The sequence below is a fragment of the Mizuhopecten yessoensis genome, unplaced genomic scaffold (genome assembly GCF_002113885.1).
Source record: "Mizuhopecten yessoensis strain PY_sf001 unplaced genomic scaffold, ASM211388v2 scaffold10621, whole genome shotgun sequence".
NCBI lineage: Eukaryota > Metazoa > Mollusca > Bivalvia > Pectinida > Pectinidae > Mizuhopecten > Mizuhopecten yessoensis.
Window position 1 is genome coordinate 1,286,046 of NW_018408638.1, and position 19,174 is coordinate 1,305,219.

General features: G+C 37.9%; 2 protein-coding genes across 2 annotated transcripts; one reads left to right on the forward strand and one right to left on the reverse strand.

Moving 5' to 3' along the window:
• Positions 1-638: 638 nt before the first annotated feature.
• Positions 639-7,615, forward strand: LOC110461436 (kelch-like protein 28). Its single transcript, XM_021514881.1, has 3 exons — positions 639-723; positions 2,916-4,126; positions 6,484-7,615. The coding sequence occupies exons 2-3, from the start codon at positions 2,930-2,932 to the stop codon at positions 7,228-7,230; spliced, it is 1,944 nt and encodes a 647-aa protein (XP_021370556.1). The 5' UTR covers positions 639-723; positions 2,916-2,929; the 3' UTR covers positions 7,231-7,615.
• A 1,733-nt stretch (positions 7,616-9,348) lies between these two features.
• LOC110461437 (protein YIPF4-like) lies at positions 9,349-16,481 on the reverse strand. Its single transcript, XM_021514882.1, has 6 exons — positions 16,306-16,481; positions 15,000-15,168; positions 14,444-14,615; positions 13,650-13,727; positions 11,799-11,912; positions 9,349-10,887 (listed from the first exon to the last, which is right to left on the reverse strand). Exons 1-6 carry the CDS (start codon positions 16,472-16,474, stop codon positions 10,750-10,752), a joined length of 840 nt encoding a protein of 279 aa, XP_021370557.1. The 5' UTR covers positions 16,475-16,481; the 3' UTR covers positions 9,349-10,749.
• Positions 16,482-19,174: the final 2,693 nt, after the last annotated feature.

The following is a 19,174-nucleotide window of genomic DNA, read 5'->3' on the forward strand; positions in this document are numbered from 1 at the left end:
GCAGAGTTATCTTCTCTTGGGGGCAGGGATTGATTGTTAAGTCATTGGTTTGTGTGAGAAAGTTACGTCGTTTTCTCAACAATTGATGACGTTACTCTCACAAAAAAGTGTCGTAACAATCAATACCTGCTCCCAAGAGAAGATAACTCTGCAATACGCAAAGACGGAATATCCATTGGCACATGGGTCAAATATATTTTAAACCTTTAAATATCTTCTTCTGAATAACCAAATGCCAAAAATGTTGATATTTGACCAGTTAAAACATGTTTTGATGAAGGGCTAGCAACTTTTGTCAAATGTGTATATACATACAACTTTAAATGACCTTAATATCAATATACAAAAGGTCTAAGTCCTACTTATGGTGGTTATATTTGGCAAGTAGCATGCTGAGAATTAAAGGGCTATAAAGTTTTTTCGCTGTAATGACCTTGTTTGACTTTCGGAGTCACGGAGTTAAAATGTGTTAGTCATAAATACTGATATTTTGCACGTAGCTTAATTTTTGTCCATTTTAAATGCGATGCAGGCCCGTTGGGCGTCTTGCTATATATTAATATATAATTTCGGGGTTAAGGGATAACGGGGTGGAACGCCTTAAAATATATTAACATCCGGTCGACGTGAGAGTTATCGTCCTTGCATATGTTGACATTTGCATGTACCGTGAACTGTAAAACATGAAAAAGTGAGCTAAATATCTGTTTTCTGTCTGATGATGTAAGTAATGAGCACCGAATTTAATGGATATAATGTTATATATTTCTTCTTAGTGCTCGTGTTTGGGTTTTATAAACTAGCAGGCTAAGTGTAGCACTACTGTAGCATTCTTGGCGACACCAAAAACTTGATAAACAATAGACGGCAGACATTAGACACCAGTGCGTATATGATGTATATAGTGTATTCTGTACTGTAGGTAATGTACACATAATATGAGATTTTGTGTGTCCTGAAATTATGGATATATCGGCAGTATTTGATTATTATAAAGATTGCTTAAATATTGTTTGATGTATAGATAACATTCCGTTTCTAGGCTGCCTAAGTACATGTGCATCTGAACATTAAGAATTAATTGAAAACAAAATTCAGACCATTACTTCAAATAGGTTTGAGAAGGGTGTTTTTTTAACTCAAATACAAAGGACAGCAGTACTAGTGCTATTAACACTTTGACACTCTGAATGAGAGACCTATGTTTAGTGCTCTTTTGTAAGATAGTTTATGGTCTTTAGTATCAACATTAACAACAGGAGAGGAAAGACATGGCCAGACCAGGATTCAAACCTTCAATCTCCAAACTCTATATTGGTACTTTAACAAATTAAATTACCAGGTAACCAGAGATTGACCTAGTTCCTATTAACTCCATTGACAACCATGTAGACTGAGGAAATGTAATGATCCAAATTCCCCCAAAAAATCCTTTAAAACAGAAAGTTTGAACAGTAATTCTTCTCAAAACCTTAAAAGAATAGATTTCCCTGACAATCTTTGTTAACTTAAGACCAAAGACATTTAGACATGCATCAATCTAAAATGAAGTGGTACTCAAATTATGTTTTCCAGCATGCATACAGTCATACAGAAAGATCATCGCATATAATATGCCTAGATTCATCCCCAATATCCAGGGGTTATGCTCACTTTCGCTCTCTGTACCCCTGTAATATGTCATAGTAAAATTAAGGCTCATTGTACGCCACCCTGTGGATGAAACGAGAAGACTAGTTTGATCCTTTGATGTACATCAAAAGAATCTCGCGGTGGTATAACTGTAAAAGTGACTTGCTTCGAAGTCTGGTGTCGCTCCTCTGTAATATTCAAAGGACAGGTATCAGCCTAGTGATTGGTCAGGTTTTTTTACCTGACACCAATCAAATAGCTAGCAGTGTGCCTTCAATTTTCCCATGACATATTCCAGGGGTGTAGAGAGCGAAAGTGAGCATATAACCCCTGGATATGGAGGATGGCCCAGATTATGCCAAAGATCAAAATTGAGCTTACTAGGTAGTTTAAATATGAATCCTCAACCAGTTTCATAATTGATATTTCACCTGGAAACCTTCATCTCTAGGTGATGACAACGTCGGTGTATGAACTACCTACATGCCTTTTTTAAATTGACCCACAAAAACTTAAGTGTCCTCCTTGATTCCATATATTTATATTCTTACAGGGCCACTGTATCATCATAAACGGTATGGGAAATGATGCAGGTCTGTCTCTGTTCCAACTTCCTAACCTCAATAACTCAAGTTCCTGTTGCCACTCAAACTTTATACACGGCATGCTTCCTTACAAAGTGCTTGTTAGGGATTGCTTGTTAGGTGTCACGGTTACTGTTACCATAGTTATAATATTGGTTTCTGCAAAACAAAGCTCAAGTGGGATAATGTTTAACACTTACTTATTGACTGGAAGTGTTTCATAAAGATTCATATGTCTGTAATTTAAAGGTCTATAGGTCGCTGTTACAATGAATAGAGATTATTTTCTGCACAAAATAGAAAATTAGTTTCCACACAGTAATTCTAGTGAGCAGATAGTACTGAAACATAACTGTTTACATATAGATAAGGCTTGCTTGGGATTGAAGTCAGATGACTGTCAATTAGGATAAATAGAAAATCTTCATCAGTAATATAGTTAATTTCAATATTGTAATCCATCACAACAATCAATGGGGCATTGCTATTGTGCAGCCATACTTGATCATAAAGTGTGTTATACTGTGAGTGAGGACATCAATTCTTATGCTGCACCTTAACTAGCATAAATGTGAGGTATTAATATTGTGTCTGTCATGGTGTGCTATATCTCTATACATAATATAAGATATGACTGTCGTCTGTAGATTGTTTGTATATTTTGTTTTTTTCCCTATTTTTCCTTTTCCTGTGTTGTAGGTAAGACATGCCTGATGTCTCTGAGTGAGAACTTTGCACCAGGCAGTCCAGACTCCTGGCTGTCCGAGCATGAGAGTGTAGACTACAATGTCTTCTACGGTAACATGAACTCCGTGATGTTCCATAATGATGTGCATAGTTGTCAGTTCCTCAAGGAGATGAAGGTGCTGTATGATGATGGCCAGTTGACGGATGTGACCTTAAGTGTGGATGGCCATAAACTGCCCGCCCACCGTGTGGTGCTGGCAGCCGCTAGTCCATACTTCAAAGCTATGTTCACACTGGACCTGAACGAGAGCAGACAAGATGTGGTGGAACTGTTCGAGGTCGACTTTGAATCAGTAAGCCAGGTTGTGTCCTATGCTTACACAGGAACCCTGGAAATTTGTCAGCAAAATGTTCAAAACCTGCTGACGGCAGCTTCATTGTTTCAGGTAATACCTGTCCAAAAGGCATGTGCGAGGTTCCTAGAGACACAGTTAGACAACAGTAACTGTGTCGGCATTTACTGCTTCGCCCAGGCTCATAGCTGCCTCTCTCTCCAAGTCAAAGCTCGAGAGCATATCGAAAAGAACTTCATGGATGTTTTTCAGTACGAGGAATTTTTACGGCTTCCCAAGGATAAAATTATGGAAATTGTTGCCAGTGATGAACTTAATGTTGACAAAGAAGATATTGTCTTTGAAGCTATATTAGCATGGGTTGAAGCTAAGGAGGAGGAACGAACAGTGTTAATGGGACAGTTAATGCCACATGTTCGATTTGGTCTCATTTCTTTACGTTTTATGCAAGAAAGAGTGTTGAAAAGCAATTTAATTCTGAAAGACCAGAGTTGTGTTTCTCTACTACAAGACCTGAAGGAGTTTGAAAGCAGTCCTCATTCTTACCAGGGGGAGAACACATTCAGCTTGTCGTTACGTTCTGGTATGATCAAACCAGAGCACTGCATGTTACTGCTGGGAGGAACAGAGAACCGCCGACCTTACATCAACTGTTACAACCCCCTGACAAGGGAGTCTTTTTTCATGGATGACTTCCCTGTGTCTAGGAGATATGGAGATTTTGATGTGGAGAGTCTTGCTGGTGTTGTTACCGACAAAAACCTCCTGTTTGCTGGGGGTGGGAACTATATTTACCACTCTGACAGCTGTGAGCACTTTGACTCGGATGATTCTTTAGATGAATTTGAGGAAAGGGTTGTGAGTAAGGATTTTTNGGTATAACTGTAAAAGTGACTTGCTTCGAAGTCTGGTGTCGCTCCTCTGTAATATTCAAAAGACAGGTATCAGCCTAGTGATTGGTCAGGTTTTTTTACCTGACACCAATCAAATAGCTAGCAGTGTGCCTTCAATTTTCCCATGACATATTCCAGGGGTGTAGAGAGCGAAAGTGAGCATATAACCCCTGGATATGGAGGATGGCCCAGATTATGCCAAAGATCAAAATTGAGCTTACTAGGTAGTTTAAATATGAATCCTCAACCAGTTTCATAATTGATATTTCACCTGGAAACCTTCATCTCTAGGTGATGACAACGTCGGTGTATGAACTACCTACATGCCTTTTTTAAATTGACCCACAAAAACTTAAGTGTCCTCCTTGATTCCATATATTTATATTCTTACAGGGCCACTGTATCATCATAAACGGTATGGGAAATGATGCAGGTCTGTCTCTGTTCCAACTTCCTAACCTCAATAACTCAAGTTCCTGTTGCCACTCAAACTTTATACACGGCATGCTTCCTTACAAAGTGCTTGTTAGGGATTGCTTGTTAGGTGTCACGGTTACTGTTACCATAGTTATAATATTGGTTTCTGCAAAACAAAGCTCAAGTGGGATAATGTTTAACACTTACTTATTGACTGGAAGTGTTTCATAAAGATTCATATGTCTGTAATTTAAAGGTCTATAGGTCGCTGTTACAATGAATAGGGATTATTTTCTGCACAAAATAGAAAATTAGTTTCCACACAGTAATTCTAGTGAGCAGATAGTACTGAAACATAACTGTTTACATATAGATAAGGCTTGCTTGGGATTGAAGTCAGATGACTGTCAATTAGGATAAATAGAAAATCTTCATCAGTAATATAGTTAATTTCAATATTGTAATCCATCACAACAATCAATGGGGCATTGCTATTGTGCAGCCATACTTGATCATAAAGTGTGTTATACTGTGAGTGAGGACATCAATTCTTATGCTGCACCTTAACTAGCATAAATGTGAGGTATTAATATTGTGTCTGTCATGGTGTGCTATATCTCTATACATAATATAAGATATGACTGTCGTCTGTAGATTGTTTGTATATTTTGTTTTTTTCCCTATTTTTCCTTTTCCTGTGTTGTAGGTAAGACATGCCTGATGTCTCTGAGTGAGAACTTTGCACCAGGCAGTCCAGACTCCTGGCTGTCCGAGCATGAGAGTGTAGACTACAATGTCTTCTACGGTAACATGAACTCCGTGATGTTCCATAATGATGTGCATAGTTGTCAGTTCCTCAAGGAGATGAAGGTGCTGTATGATGATGGCCAGTTGACGGATGTGACCTTAAGTGTGGATGGCCATAAACTGCCCGCCCACCGTGTGGTGCTGGCAGCCGCTAGTCCATACTTCAAAGCTATGTTCACACTGGACCTGAACGAGAGCAGACAAGATGTGGTGGAACTGTTCGAGGTCGACTTTGAATCAGTAAGCCAGGTTGTGTCCTATGCTTACACAGGAACCCTGGAAATTTGTCAGCAAAATGTTCAAAACCTGCTGACGGCAGCTTCATTGTTTCAGGTAATACCTGTCCAAAAGGCATGTGCGAGGTTCCTAGAGACACAGTTAGACAACAGTAACTGTGTCGGCATTTACTGCTTCGCCCAGGCTCATAGCTGCCTCTCTCTCCAAGTCAAAGCTCGAGAGCATATCGAAAAGAACTTCATGGATGTTTTTCAGTACGAGGAATTTTTACGGCTTCCCAAGGATAAAATTATGGAAATTGTTGCCAGTGATGAACTTAATGTTGACAAAGAAGATATTGTCTTTGAAGCTATATTAGCATGGGTTGAAGCTAAGGAGGAGGAACGAACAGTGTTAATGGGACAGTTAATGCCACATGTTCGATTTGGTCTCATTTCTTTACGTTTTATGCAAGAAAGAGTGTTGAAAAGCAATTTAATTCTGAAAGACCAGAGTTGTGTTTCTCTACTACAAGACCTGAAGGAGTTTGAAAGCAGTCCTCATTCTTACCAGGGGGAGAACACATTCAGCTTGTCGTTACGTTCTGGTATGATCAAACCAGAGCACTGCATGTTACTGCTGGGAGGAACAGAGAACCGCCGACCTTACATCAACTGTTACAACCCCCTGACAAGGGAGTCTTTTTTCATGGATGACTTCCCTGTGTCTAGGAGATATGGAGATTTTGATGTGGAGAGTCTTGCTGGTGTTGTTACCGACAAAAACCTCCTGTTTGCTGGGGGTGGGAACTATATTTACCACTCTGACAGCTGTGAGCACTTTGACTCGGATGATTCTTTAGATGAATTTGAGGAAAGGGTTGTGAGTAAGGATTTTTATCGCTATGACAATGATCACAACAAGTGGGTTGCCTTGGCACCCATGTTATTCCCAAAATCAAACTTTTCTCTGGCTTCTTTGGGTGGAAAGGTATACTGTTTTGGGGGTTTGACAGAGAATCAACATCCCACTGAAATCATTGAAGTGTATGACATTGACAAGAATCGATGGAGTTACCAGGGCATGCTTCCAACGTCACTGGTGGATCTGTCCTGTGTTGTCCATGATGAGCACATCTTTCTTCTGGGAGGACGTACAGGTGTTGGTGCCCATAACCTCGTTGTCATGTATCACCCTGTCAAAGGCCAGTGGATCTCCAGACCGGGAATGCTTACTCCCAGGTTCAATTTTGGTGCATGTGTGGTTGATGAAGAAATCTACATAGCTGGTGGTCAGATCTATTCCCAAAGTTCTCACACTATCAACAGGCAAGCTCTCAAGTCTGTCGAAATATTCAGTATGACAAACAACCAGTGGCGTCCAGGCCCTGAACTGCCAGAGGCAATATACAATGTGGGACTTGTTGTTGTAAACATGGCATTGTATGCGTGTGGCACTACAGAGAGTTCACGGCTAACGCAACCAACATATCGCAACATCGTGTGTCGACTCGACTTCAGTCGGGGACAGTGGGACATTATAGAGCAGACTCTTTGTGACAGCAGGAACTACAGCTGTATTGCTGCTAAGCTCCATACCAGGAAGCTTTCACAGGTGTTCCGTCCCGACGTAGACACATAGCCTTGAGATTAATCCTCAGTCACATTACCATGGTAACATACCTGATGTTACAAAGCCTCAACCATGATCACCAGTCACATTATCAGGCCTACACTTGCTGTATATAACCTCCTGCATCATTCAAGACTCATTATGAGAGGTGTCATTCATGACTTTAAACTGAAAAAAATACCTGATACAAATAGCTTCCGTTTCCCTTTGTTATTGTTTGTGTAAGTTATATAACCATGTACATTACTTGTTTTTCCATTCATCACAAGGGGGAACACTGCATCACTATATATTTCAGAGATGCCATAGCAATACCCCCAGGTTACCCTTAACTACAGTACGTTTCCTGGGCAGATTGGTCTGTGGTTAGATAAAGTTTTCCCCACAAAGATGACAAACAAACTCAGCATGGATGTAATGTATGGTTATAAAAGTGAAATAGATTTCGTCTTGTACCTGTAGCAGATTTGTTTTAAATTTTAAGTACAATTTGGTAAAGTATATGTATATGACATGAATACATACTGAGGTATTCTACTTTTTTGGCTCCTATGACAAGCTAGACTCCACATATTCAGGTGCGTAGCTGCCTATACCCTGGTACGCAGGTGCATCCACCAATTTTTTAAACAGAAACACAAAACAAAGTCAGTGTTAATTTGTTGTAACCCACTTGTCGCCATACCAAAGACATGCCCTTGACCGCTCCTAAATGAATCCAGTCCAAATAGGGGCTAGCTACACTCCTGTTATTACAGGAAAGGTCTGAAGCTAATGGCATAACCTTAGTAAGGGGAAGGAACTCTTGAATTCTTTGTAGTGTTTTGCTAAAAGTTTTATTTAATCAATCCACTATTAACTCATGGGTGCTCATCACTGCTGTGAATAAAAAATTATAGTGCTAGTTTGATACCATATTTGATATACTTTATATATACTGGTGATACTAATGTTTATATTTAAAGAGGTTGGAACAGCTAAACTACACGAGAATAGTGTATATTTTTATGAATTCATAAAGTATTTTTGTTATGATACATACAAGGAATGTGAACACTTTTTTAACTTGCAGGGTAAAATTGAAGGTTTTCAAAACATTCCTTTATTCACAGCATATTAATCTCATGAATTTGTTGTGATTGATCTGGCGGTAACACTCTTACAGGACTTGTTACAATGTTTGTTGTATGTACAAAGTCTTATCCCCCCCCCCCATTATATTACAATTTCAACTATTGTAAAGATTGATCTGAAAGGTTGCAGATGTGGCTTCTACTTCAATTTGATACCTTCATCTTTAGTATAGTCGTTATGCTTCATCTATATACAATATTAGACGAGGCTGGATTACTACGAGGCTAGCAGATTGGCGAAGGCCGAATTATAGAGGCTAGCAGTTTAGAGGAGGCCGCTTACGACAAGGCTAGAATGACATACATAATGTATATATGCTTGTCTAGTTCAAAATGATTTTTTTTATAAATGTAATTGAAATATGTTGAATGTCGATGTAAATTGCATGGTCTGTTGTTAATTTGTAGTTCAATATATAAATCAAGGTATATATTTTATATCTGCTGACAAACGATTGATATTGTTTCCAAGTGACCTGGTAATCCTCCACTTTTGTATATTGTATGCAATCATTTTGTATAAAAAATCAATGGAATTTACATCCAAGCACACTAAACTTCATTGTGGTCAGGATTTTCCATCTCACTAAAGGAAATTGATGCATTTTTATTTCAGATTTTCTTCTAACATGTATTTTATATTTGTGACCAGATTTTCTTTTTAAAAAATGAAACATTTTGAATGCAATACATTCTCTTGTATCTTTATGCCCTTTGCCCCAAATATTTTTATACTTATATGTAATACACATTCCACGATAATGTCTCATTTGTGATAAAATAAAACAATTTTATTAAAGCTCTTTGTTTTCTCACTTGTGATAAAGACAAAAGGTATTAATTATCTTGTTGACACCAAAGTATGGACAACAGATAGTAAGACACCCGGACACTTGCCATACTATAATATCTGGGTAGATCGAAAGTAAACAAGGTTTGGTATAAGTTCCAAATTTAACATATTGGCAGCAAATAAAGAGCATAATACAACAAACAGTGTTGAATGTACATTTAATTTCATGATGGTACAGTTGACAAGAAATGTTATAGTGAAAATTTTTAAGACCAGATAAATTCTATGCAATTTTAATACATACATTTACACTTCCAACGCATGTTTGTTCACCACTAACATGATGCAAGTTATATATATTATGTAGATCCCATTGTAAAAGTAAATTCCCATAAAATTATTAACGGTATATAACACTATAAACATTTTTACAATGGAAAATCATTACCTATATACATTGTACATGTAACAAGTGACACTCCAAATCTATGTACACAAGACATTGTACCAGCAACATCAGCCCAAAACACGACGTATATCAATATCAATGTCCCCCTAGCACACCAAAGCGCTCTCCTAATTACATTAAAAGTTCTCAAACATCTATATGTATCTATACATACTGCATGTTTTAAGTTTATGTGCATTAGGTTTCTCTCAAAGTTTTAAATTTCAATAAAATCTCCAAATACACATTTGTATGCCTGATTCAGTGGTAATACCTGACGGAATATCATCTGTTAGTATCTTACCTAGAATAAAGTGCTCATACCTAGCTATTGAATTTATTAAATTCTTTAATATTTTTTTATGTAATTTAATAAAAATTACAGGATTTTATTTTATTAAACCTTTATTTCCCCTGGACTCTAAACCCAGGTACAGGAAGCATTCAAATTTGTTAGTTCATACATATTAATATCAAAACTAAATACATCTGACAATTATGTTACTGTCCCTGCAATACCTCTAGCATTTGAGATAAGGAAGTGTTCCTTCTCTTCTGTTTGGTAATGCAAGTCCATCCATTACTGTTACCTGGAATTGTTGCGATTGGGATGTGATGTGACAATCTATGGCCGAGCTAGACACACAGATTAAGGTACTGGTGAGAAGCTATGGTAGCACCTTGATATCACAGATATGGTTAAAACTCGCTTGTTCTCATACATTCTGTTGACATTGTGGCCTTGAAATGAGAATATATATATGGTCTGATCATCCTTTCATGATATTTGTTTTCTAGACCCAAGATAGATTTTCTGTAGTAACACTTGTAGAACATGTTTAACCCAAATAGGTTTTGTTTACAGATGGTTCCACCTGAGTTATCAAAATCATCCAAACATTCTTTCAAATACAACATGTCTGTATAACATCAACATATTATAGCCAGGTCAATATGAAATAATTCTCTCGTGAGATGTAGATATGTATCACTTGTTTTGCCAGTGATCTGGCAGTGAACTCCATCTTACGCCTGGAATCATGTCCATGTGTAATCCTTAGACGTCTGAACCCAGGTACATGCAGGAGTAAGTGACCATATCATTCTAAACTCACTAAGAAGGCTTTAGACAGCAATGTTGATGAGGAGGAGGATCAGGCCCCGGTGTATAGGGACAGGAAGTAGATATAGAGGAGGAACACTGGGTACAGAAGGAGAGGCCGCTTGTGTTGGAGTTCTTGTACACAAAGCAACGTCCCAGCACTATACGCCGCCCACACTACTCCACACAGCTGTAAAAACAAACAGATGCATTATACAGTAACATGTAGGCAAAAACACCAATCACATCACACAGCAACATGCCAGCACTATAGCCCCCCTACACACACCACACACACATTACTCCACACCCTCCTCCACACAGCCGTAAAAACAAAAATATGTATTGCATTTACACACCACACAGCAACATTCCAGCACTATACCCCCCCTACACACACCACACACACACTACTCCACACACTCCTCCACACAGCCGTAAAAACAAAAATATGTATTGGATATACACACCACACAGCAACATTCCAGCACTATACCCCCCGTACACACACCACACACACATTACCCCCCACACTACTCCACACAGCTGTAAAAACAAACAGATGCATTATCCAGTACCATGTAGGCAAAAACACCAATCACATCACACAGCAACATGCCAGCACTATAGCCCCCCTACACACACCACACACACATTACTCCACACCCTCCTCCACACAGCCGTAAAAACAAAAATATGTATTGGATATACACACCACACAGCACCATGCCAGCACTATACCACCCCTACACACACAACACACACATTACTCCACACATCTGTAAAAACAAACAGATGCATTATACAGTAACATGTAGGCAAAAACACCAATCACATCACACAGCAACATGCCAGCACTATACCCCCCCTACACACACCACACACACATTACTCCACACACTACTCCACACAGCCGTAAAAACAAATTGATGTAATGTCATACAGTAACATGTTGTTTGTAAAAATGAAATGACAATGTTGTACAATCTAAAGATAATTATCAAACTTCAAACAGAGAAACATGCAAGGTAAAGGTGCTTCATGATATTGTAAAACTGAAGATCCAGATGGAGGCCGTCCAATTCTCTCTCTGATACATACCTTTATTAATAGGCCAAGATAGTGGAGAGATCTAAATAGAGGAAGGATGGATGCTGTGATGACCAGTGGTAGTACGGAGTAGCCAATCACGCCCAGACACTGCGAGTAGCTCACCTGTTATATACAATAGGGCTACAGGTATAAAGGGTACTAGCATGATGTCAAACCAATAAATACACACAATATGATTACAGGCAACAACTTTCCAGTGTTCATTCATGCCTACTTGAAGTGATCGATGGCAAAAACTCTTAAATGTTCAAACATATCCACTTCCAAATTTTTCATATCTTTGATTATAAAATTGTTGATACATGTTGATTTTAAAATTGTTCATAGGTAGCAGTCTACAGTAGAAATGGCCCGACTCTGAAAAACAAGGCACATGTCGAGGAAATGTAAACTTAGCGGATTTACCCTACACAACACATATATACATGTATATATATTTGTAGACTGCATTACATTTACAATACATATAAAGAACTGAGAAATGTATAAACCTCTTATTTCTATGTATGTCACTTGTGTGTAAACCATGGTTACCACATCAAAAATTACCAAAAAATGCCAAAAATTGCTATTTTTGACCCAAAATTTGACCTCCGCAACTAGTAATTTTTTTCCTAAGTTCTATATGAAATTAAAGATTACCAACTTGGTTGCAGAATAATCTGGGTCCCAGTAAAGTTGTAAAACTTGATTTTTTGCAATTTTGCGTCGTGTGCTGTTGTCAAAATTTTACCTCCTGTAAAGCTAGCTTTTCATGTGTAGGCACCCTTTCGGAATATGGCCAACATTTTGATCTCGAACCAAAAACTTTTTTTTTTTACAAATGTGAAGCTCACATAGCCCACTTCATCATGCTTATATCAATTTTAGTACATTTTTTTTTTTTTTTTTACATATCATTCTACAGGGGTTAGCCATTTAACAAAAATATCACCCATGGCCACAACCCTCTACTGTAGACTGCTACCATACACATTAACATGAATAAGTACAAAATAATTTACTGTGATATTAAAAACAATACTTCATTCATTATTTGTCTAAGGACAACCACAATTGCTTTTGTTGAAATGGTATCACTAGGGATCATATACACTTACATCACTCCCAGGTATTTTAGCTAATAAAAATATGATGAGGAAACAAAATATCCTTATGCACTCACTTCACCCCCAAGTATCCTGGCTAATGAAAATATGATGAGGGGACCAAATATCCTTATACACTTACTCCCCCTCAAAGTATCCTGGCTAATAAAAATATGATGAGGAAACCAAATATCCTTATACACTAACTTCACCCCTAAGTATCCTGGGTAATAATATTATGATGAGGGAACCAAATATCCTTATACACTTATAATTACCTCACCCCCAAGCATCCTGGCTAATAAAAATATGATGAGGGAACCAAATATCCTTATACGCTTATTTATTTCACTGCCAATCATCCTGGCTAATGAAAATATGATGAGGGGACCAAATATCCTTATACACTTACTTCACCTCAAAGTATCCTGGCTAATAAAAATATGATGAGGAAACCAAATATCCTTATACACTGACTTCACCCCTAAGTATCCTGGGTAATAATATTATGATGAGGGAACTAAATATCCTTATACACTTATAATTACCTCACCCCCAAGCATCCTGGCTAATAAAAATATGATGAGGGAACCAAATATCCTTATACACTTATTTATTTCACTGCCAAGCATCCTGGCTAATCAAAATATGATGAGGGAACCAAATATCCTTATACATTTATTTATTTCACTGCCAAGCATCCTGGCTAATAAAAATATGATGAGGGAACCAAATATCCTTATACACTTACTTCACCTCCAAGCATCCTGGCTAATAAAAATATGATGAGGGAACCAAATATCCAAATGGTGATGATCCATGATACCACCTGTAAAACAAAAAATATACTTATAATTAAACTAGTCAAATGGTGGAGTGTTTATGTATGTGGTTGAACAAGTCAAATGGTGGAGTGTTCATGTATGTAGTTGAACAAGTCAAATGGTGGAGTGTTAATGTATGTGGTTGAACAAGTCAAATAGTGGAGTGTTCATGTATGTGGTTGATCAAGTCAAATGGTGGAGTGTTCATGTATTGGTTGAACAAGTCAAATGGGGGAGTGTTCATGTATGTGGTTGAACAAGTCAAATAGTGGAGTTCATGCATGTGGTTGAACAAGTCAAATGGTGGAGCGGTCATGTAATGGTTGAACAAGTCAAATGGGGGAGTGTTCATGTATGTGGTTGAACAAGTCAAATGGTGGAGTGTTCATGTAATGGTTGAACAAGTCAAATAGTTGAGTTCATGCATGTGGTTGAACAAGTCAAATGGTGGAGTGTTCATGTATGTGGTTGAACAAGTCAAATGATGGAGTGTTCATGTTAGAAACAAGAATATGCAGCAATGGAAGCTATGACTCTGGTCACTTTGTCAAGCTAGTCATTGCTCAACAAAGGAATTGGTCAATATTGAAACGTAGCGACACGTTTTAATTAAACTTTAATACATACAAAATTACATTGTGTGAAAGTAACACCTTGATTGTACTGAAATAAACATTTATAAATCAGATGATCAACTCAACAAAAAGTGCGAAGACCTCACCCTGAATTGTCCATACAGTGATACCAGTGAGTACAGGAGAATGACAACCAGTGGTCCCCAGAAGTCGGGGCTTTCTCTCACTATGTGTCGGTTAAACCCAAGCTGAGGCAGAGGAAACAGCACACACCGCAGTTTATAATATATGTCTTTCAGATCAATGTCAAGAGCCTCTCTATCAAAAAAAATATTAATTTTATTTACATATGATATATACATCCTCTATAGAACACGACTGTAGTTGATATCTGTCACATATAACAGCTTTAATTTCTTGTCTTGTTACCCAGAATGTTATTATGTAGGCCAGCATTACATACTACTGTACAAGTTGATACAATGTGCATATGGTTTTCTGGTTTTACATTCTAAACGCATTGATAAACAATGAAAAAACATGCATCAACATTTATTGGTGACATTTTGATACAAGTTGATATATATTTTTATCATGACAGTGTTAGGTTTCTAAATCAAGACATGAATATCTGCATCTAAGACCTAAGTTATGAGCTATACATGTTCACAGCTTCATGGCAGAGGCAGTCCCATGACTTACAACAATGGCTGTTTATCCTCTTCATCAAGATCCTCCTCTTCAAGTAGCCAGGAAAATCCTTTTTTGTCCAAAAACTGTGATGCAACTCCTCGAGGCCGCACTCCATAGGCAGAATCTGATGGTGTTAACTCTGCAGCAACATCCATAGTACCCTCAACTCTGTTAGCCCCTAAAGTGAGTAACACATATTTCATTAGCATTTAAAATAAAGTAAACAAAAATGTGTCAGGAATATCTATTCTGACACAACTATGCAAGGATCATTTAGCTGTAGATGTTCCTATAGTATTGACCTATTCTCTCAAATAAATCACAGGAAGAGCAAACTTTAGCATCGTTTTTTGCTGTAAATAATCTTCACAGTGTGCTATTTTCGGAATACAGACGTTTTGGTACTTTATCATTTTGGTAACAAGATGTTTCATTACTTATAAATAGAAGACGTGTTGGTACTTCTCAAAGTTCGTTTCCATATATTAAACTTTATTTTCATTACATATATTAAACATTATTTTCAGTACTTAAACTAATGATTCAACTTTGTACTTTGTTTGCTTTTTGTGTCCTGTGTGTTGCTGATTTTATTTTTCAAAATTCTTTAATATTTTCCATCTTTACAAAAATAACCTAAACATCCTTTTCTAAGACTTAGTTACAATGTACCTAAACGTCTAGGATTCTTATATTTTTCATGTTTGACATGAAAGTCCCATCATGCAGTTATTAACATTAATGTAGAGTTTATGTCAGTTTGCATACACTTGTATGTCACATGATGCTCATTGATGGCAACATTAAGCTTTTCTCAGTTTTTCTTTAACACAATAACAGTAATGGTAGAATCTGTTCATGGAAATCTGGATCTTGTCTCAGGTGCTGGATACACAAATGCAGATATATAACAACATCAATGTCATCATGTATGGTCTGAGGCCAAAACAATTACCTGTGTTTCCAATATCATCATCAGAAAAAATAGGGTTGGTAATTTAACAGGAAAGAGTGTGCTTCCACAAGGGATCGGACCTGTTTTAAGAGTATTTTATTTAACAATCCAACATACAAACAATTCAAGAAAACGGGAAAACCAGGTGTTGGTTACTGATCGGGCTAACGGATATCCGTGCTAGTTACCAGGGCCCACTTGTATAAAACATCTCAACTCTTGAAATTTCCTCAAGTCTAAGATTTCCGATAGACAATACATTGATGGAGATTTTCCTTAACTTTGAGATGTTTTATACCCATGGTACAGTAGTGCAAAATTTGAACAAATCTCAAAACTATTAGTTATGTCATGGTTTACCAAGATGTGGCGATTGTTGTACAAATTGAAACTCGTCACTTGAAGGAGTGTACACAGCAGGTTCATTTGACTTATAATCACTTGATTCAAGTGGCTGCGACTTGAAGTCACCCATCGTTAAAGAATAATCATTTGATGATGTGGATCTCGATGTGTCCATGGACGCCATTTTGGCTAAAACTAAATTTAGAGCGATACTTTCGTACAAAAATGTGACACTTTACCCCGAAAGTTATTTTAAAAGAATGTATAGAGTGTATTATTCTTAAAATTAACTATTACATTAAATTAATCAGAAAACCTTAATTTATACCGTATATGTATGAAGTATTGCTCCACAAAATATATTCGGAACCGACACGAAGACAAGTTAACGTTACTGTACTGTAGAGAGATACATGTAACTTAGACCAGTATACTGGCAGTAGGTTACGGAAGAGAACGTTTTTTTGTTTCAATAAAAAATTAAATAGACAATAAAATGTAATTCTATGAAAAGCACCAACAAAACCCCAACAAATCTTGATTACAAAATGGTACAAAAGTGGACGCTAAATCAGACAGCTGGCAACAATTTAAGTCCGATGCCCAGCCGAAACCCCTTAGGCTAAGCCTATAGTCCGGTATTTTTGTTTAGTAAGTCACTTAGATACCAACACTAGTCCAGTCTGTCTCACTGTCAGTACGTCACTTAGTCCAGTCGGTCTGTCAGTCAAGTCACTTAGACACAAACACTAGTCTAGTATGCATATGTCTGTCAGTAAGTTACAGATACAAACACTAGTCCAGTTAGTCTGTCAGTAAGTCACTTAGGTAAAAACACTAGTCTAGTCTGTCAGTCAGCAAGTCACACATATAGGTACAAACACTAGTCCAGTCGGTCTGTCAGTAAGTCATTTAGGTACAAACACTAGTCTAGTCTGTCTGTCAGTAAGACACTTAGGTACAAACACTAGTCCAGGCGGTCTGTCAGTAAGTCACTTAGGTACAAGCACTAGTCTAGTCTGTCTGTCAGTAAGTCTCTTAGGTACAAACACTAGTCTAGTCTGTCAGTCAGTAAGTCACAGGTACAAACACTAGTCCAGGCGGTTTTACAGTAAGTCACAGGTCCAAACACTAGTCCAGTCGGTCTGTCAGTAAGTCGCTTAGGTACAAACACTAGTCTAGTCTGTCTGTCAGTAAGGCACTTAGGTACAAACACTAGTCCAGTCTGTCTGTCAGTAAGTCACTTAGGTACAAACACTAGTCCAGTCTGTCTGTCAGTATGTCATTTAGGTACAAACACTAGTCTAGTCTGTCTGTCAGTAAGACACTTAGGTACAAACACTAGTCCAGTCGGTCTGACAGTAAGTCACTTAGGTACAAACACTAGTATAGTCTGTCTGTCAATCAGTAAGTCACTTAGGTACAAACACTAGTCCAGGCGGTGAGTCAGTAAGTCACAGGTACAAACACTAGTCTAGTCGGTCTGTCAGTAAGTCACTTAGGTACAAGCACTAGTCTAGTCTGTCTGTCAGTAAGTCTCTTAGGTACAAACACTAGTCCAGTCTGTCTGTCAGTAAGTCATTTAGGTACAAACACTAGTCTAGTCTGTCTTTCAGTAAGTCACTTAGGTACAAACACTAGTCCAGTCTGTCTGTCAGTAAGTCATTTAGGTACAAACACTAGTCTAGTCTGTCTGTCAGTAAGTCACCTAGGTACAAACACTAGTCCAGGCGGTGTGTCAGTAAGTCACAGGTCCAAACACTAGTCCAGTCGGTCTGTCAGTAAGTCGCTTAGGTACAAACACTAGTCTAGTCTGTCAGTAAGTAAGTCACTTAGGTACAACCACTAGTCTAGTCTGTCAGTCAGTAAGTCTCTTAGGTACAAACCATAGTCTAGTATGTCTGTCAGTAAGTCACAGGTACACACACTAGTCTAGTCGGTCTGTCAGTAAGTCACTTAGGTACAAGCACTAGTCTAGTCTGTCTGTCAGTAAGTCTCTTAGGTACAAACACTAGTCTAGTCTGTCAGCCAGTAAGTCACACTTATAGGTTCAAACACCAGTCTAGTCTGTCTGTCAGTAAGTCACTTAGGAACAAACACTAGTCCAGTCTGTCTGTCAGTAAGTCACTTAGGTACAAGCACTAGTCTAGTCTGTCTGTCAGTAAGTCTCTTAGGTACAAACACTAGTCTAGTCTGTCAGTAAGTAAGTCACTTAGGTACAACCACTAGTCTAGTCTGTCAGTCAGTAAGTCTCTTAGGTACAAACCATAGTCTAGTATGTCTGTCAGTAAGTCACAGGTACAAACACTAGTCTAGTCTGTCTGTCAGTAAGTCACTTAGGTACAAACACTAGTCCAGGCGGTGTGTCAGTAAGTCACAGGTACAAACACTAGTCCAGTCGGTCTGTCAGTAAGTCACTTAGGTACAAACACTAGTCTAGTCTGTCAGTCAGTAAGTCACTTAGGTACAAACACTAGTCCAGTCGGTCTGTCAGTAAGTCACTTAGGTACAAACACTAGTCTAGTCTGTCTGTCAGTAAGTCACTTAGGTACAAACACTAGTCTAGTCTGTCAGTCAGCTAGTCACACTTATAGGTTCAAACACCAGTCCAGTCGGTCTGTCAGTAAGTCACTTAGGTACAAACACCAGTCCAGTCTGTCTGTCAGTCAGTAAGTCACTTAGGTACAATCTTTGACTTATACTTTTCCCTCTAATTTACTGTCGTGCAAAATCGATTGAAATTTACAATACTATTTACAATACTATACAATACTATTGATTTTATTCTTTCTGAACGACTTAAATAACGTGGAAAGCACTTTTTAACGAGTACAAGCGAGTCTACTATTCAAACAGTAGCTGTATCAGTCCTCTCTGAGCATTA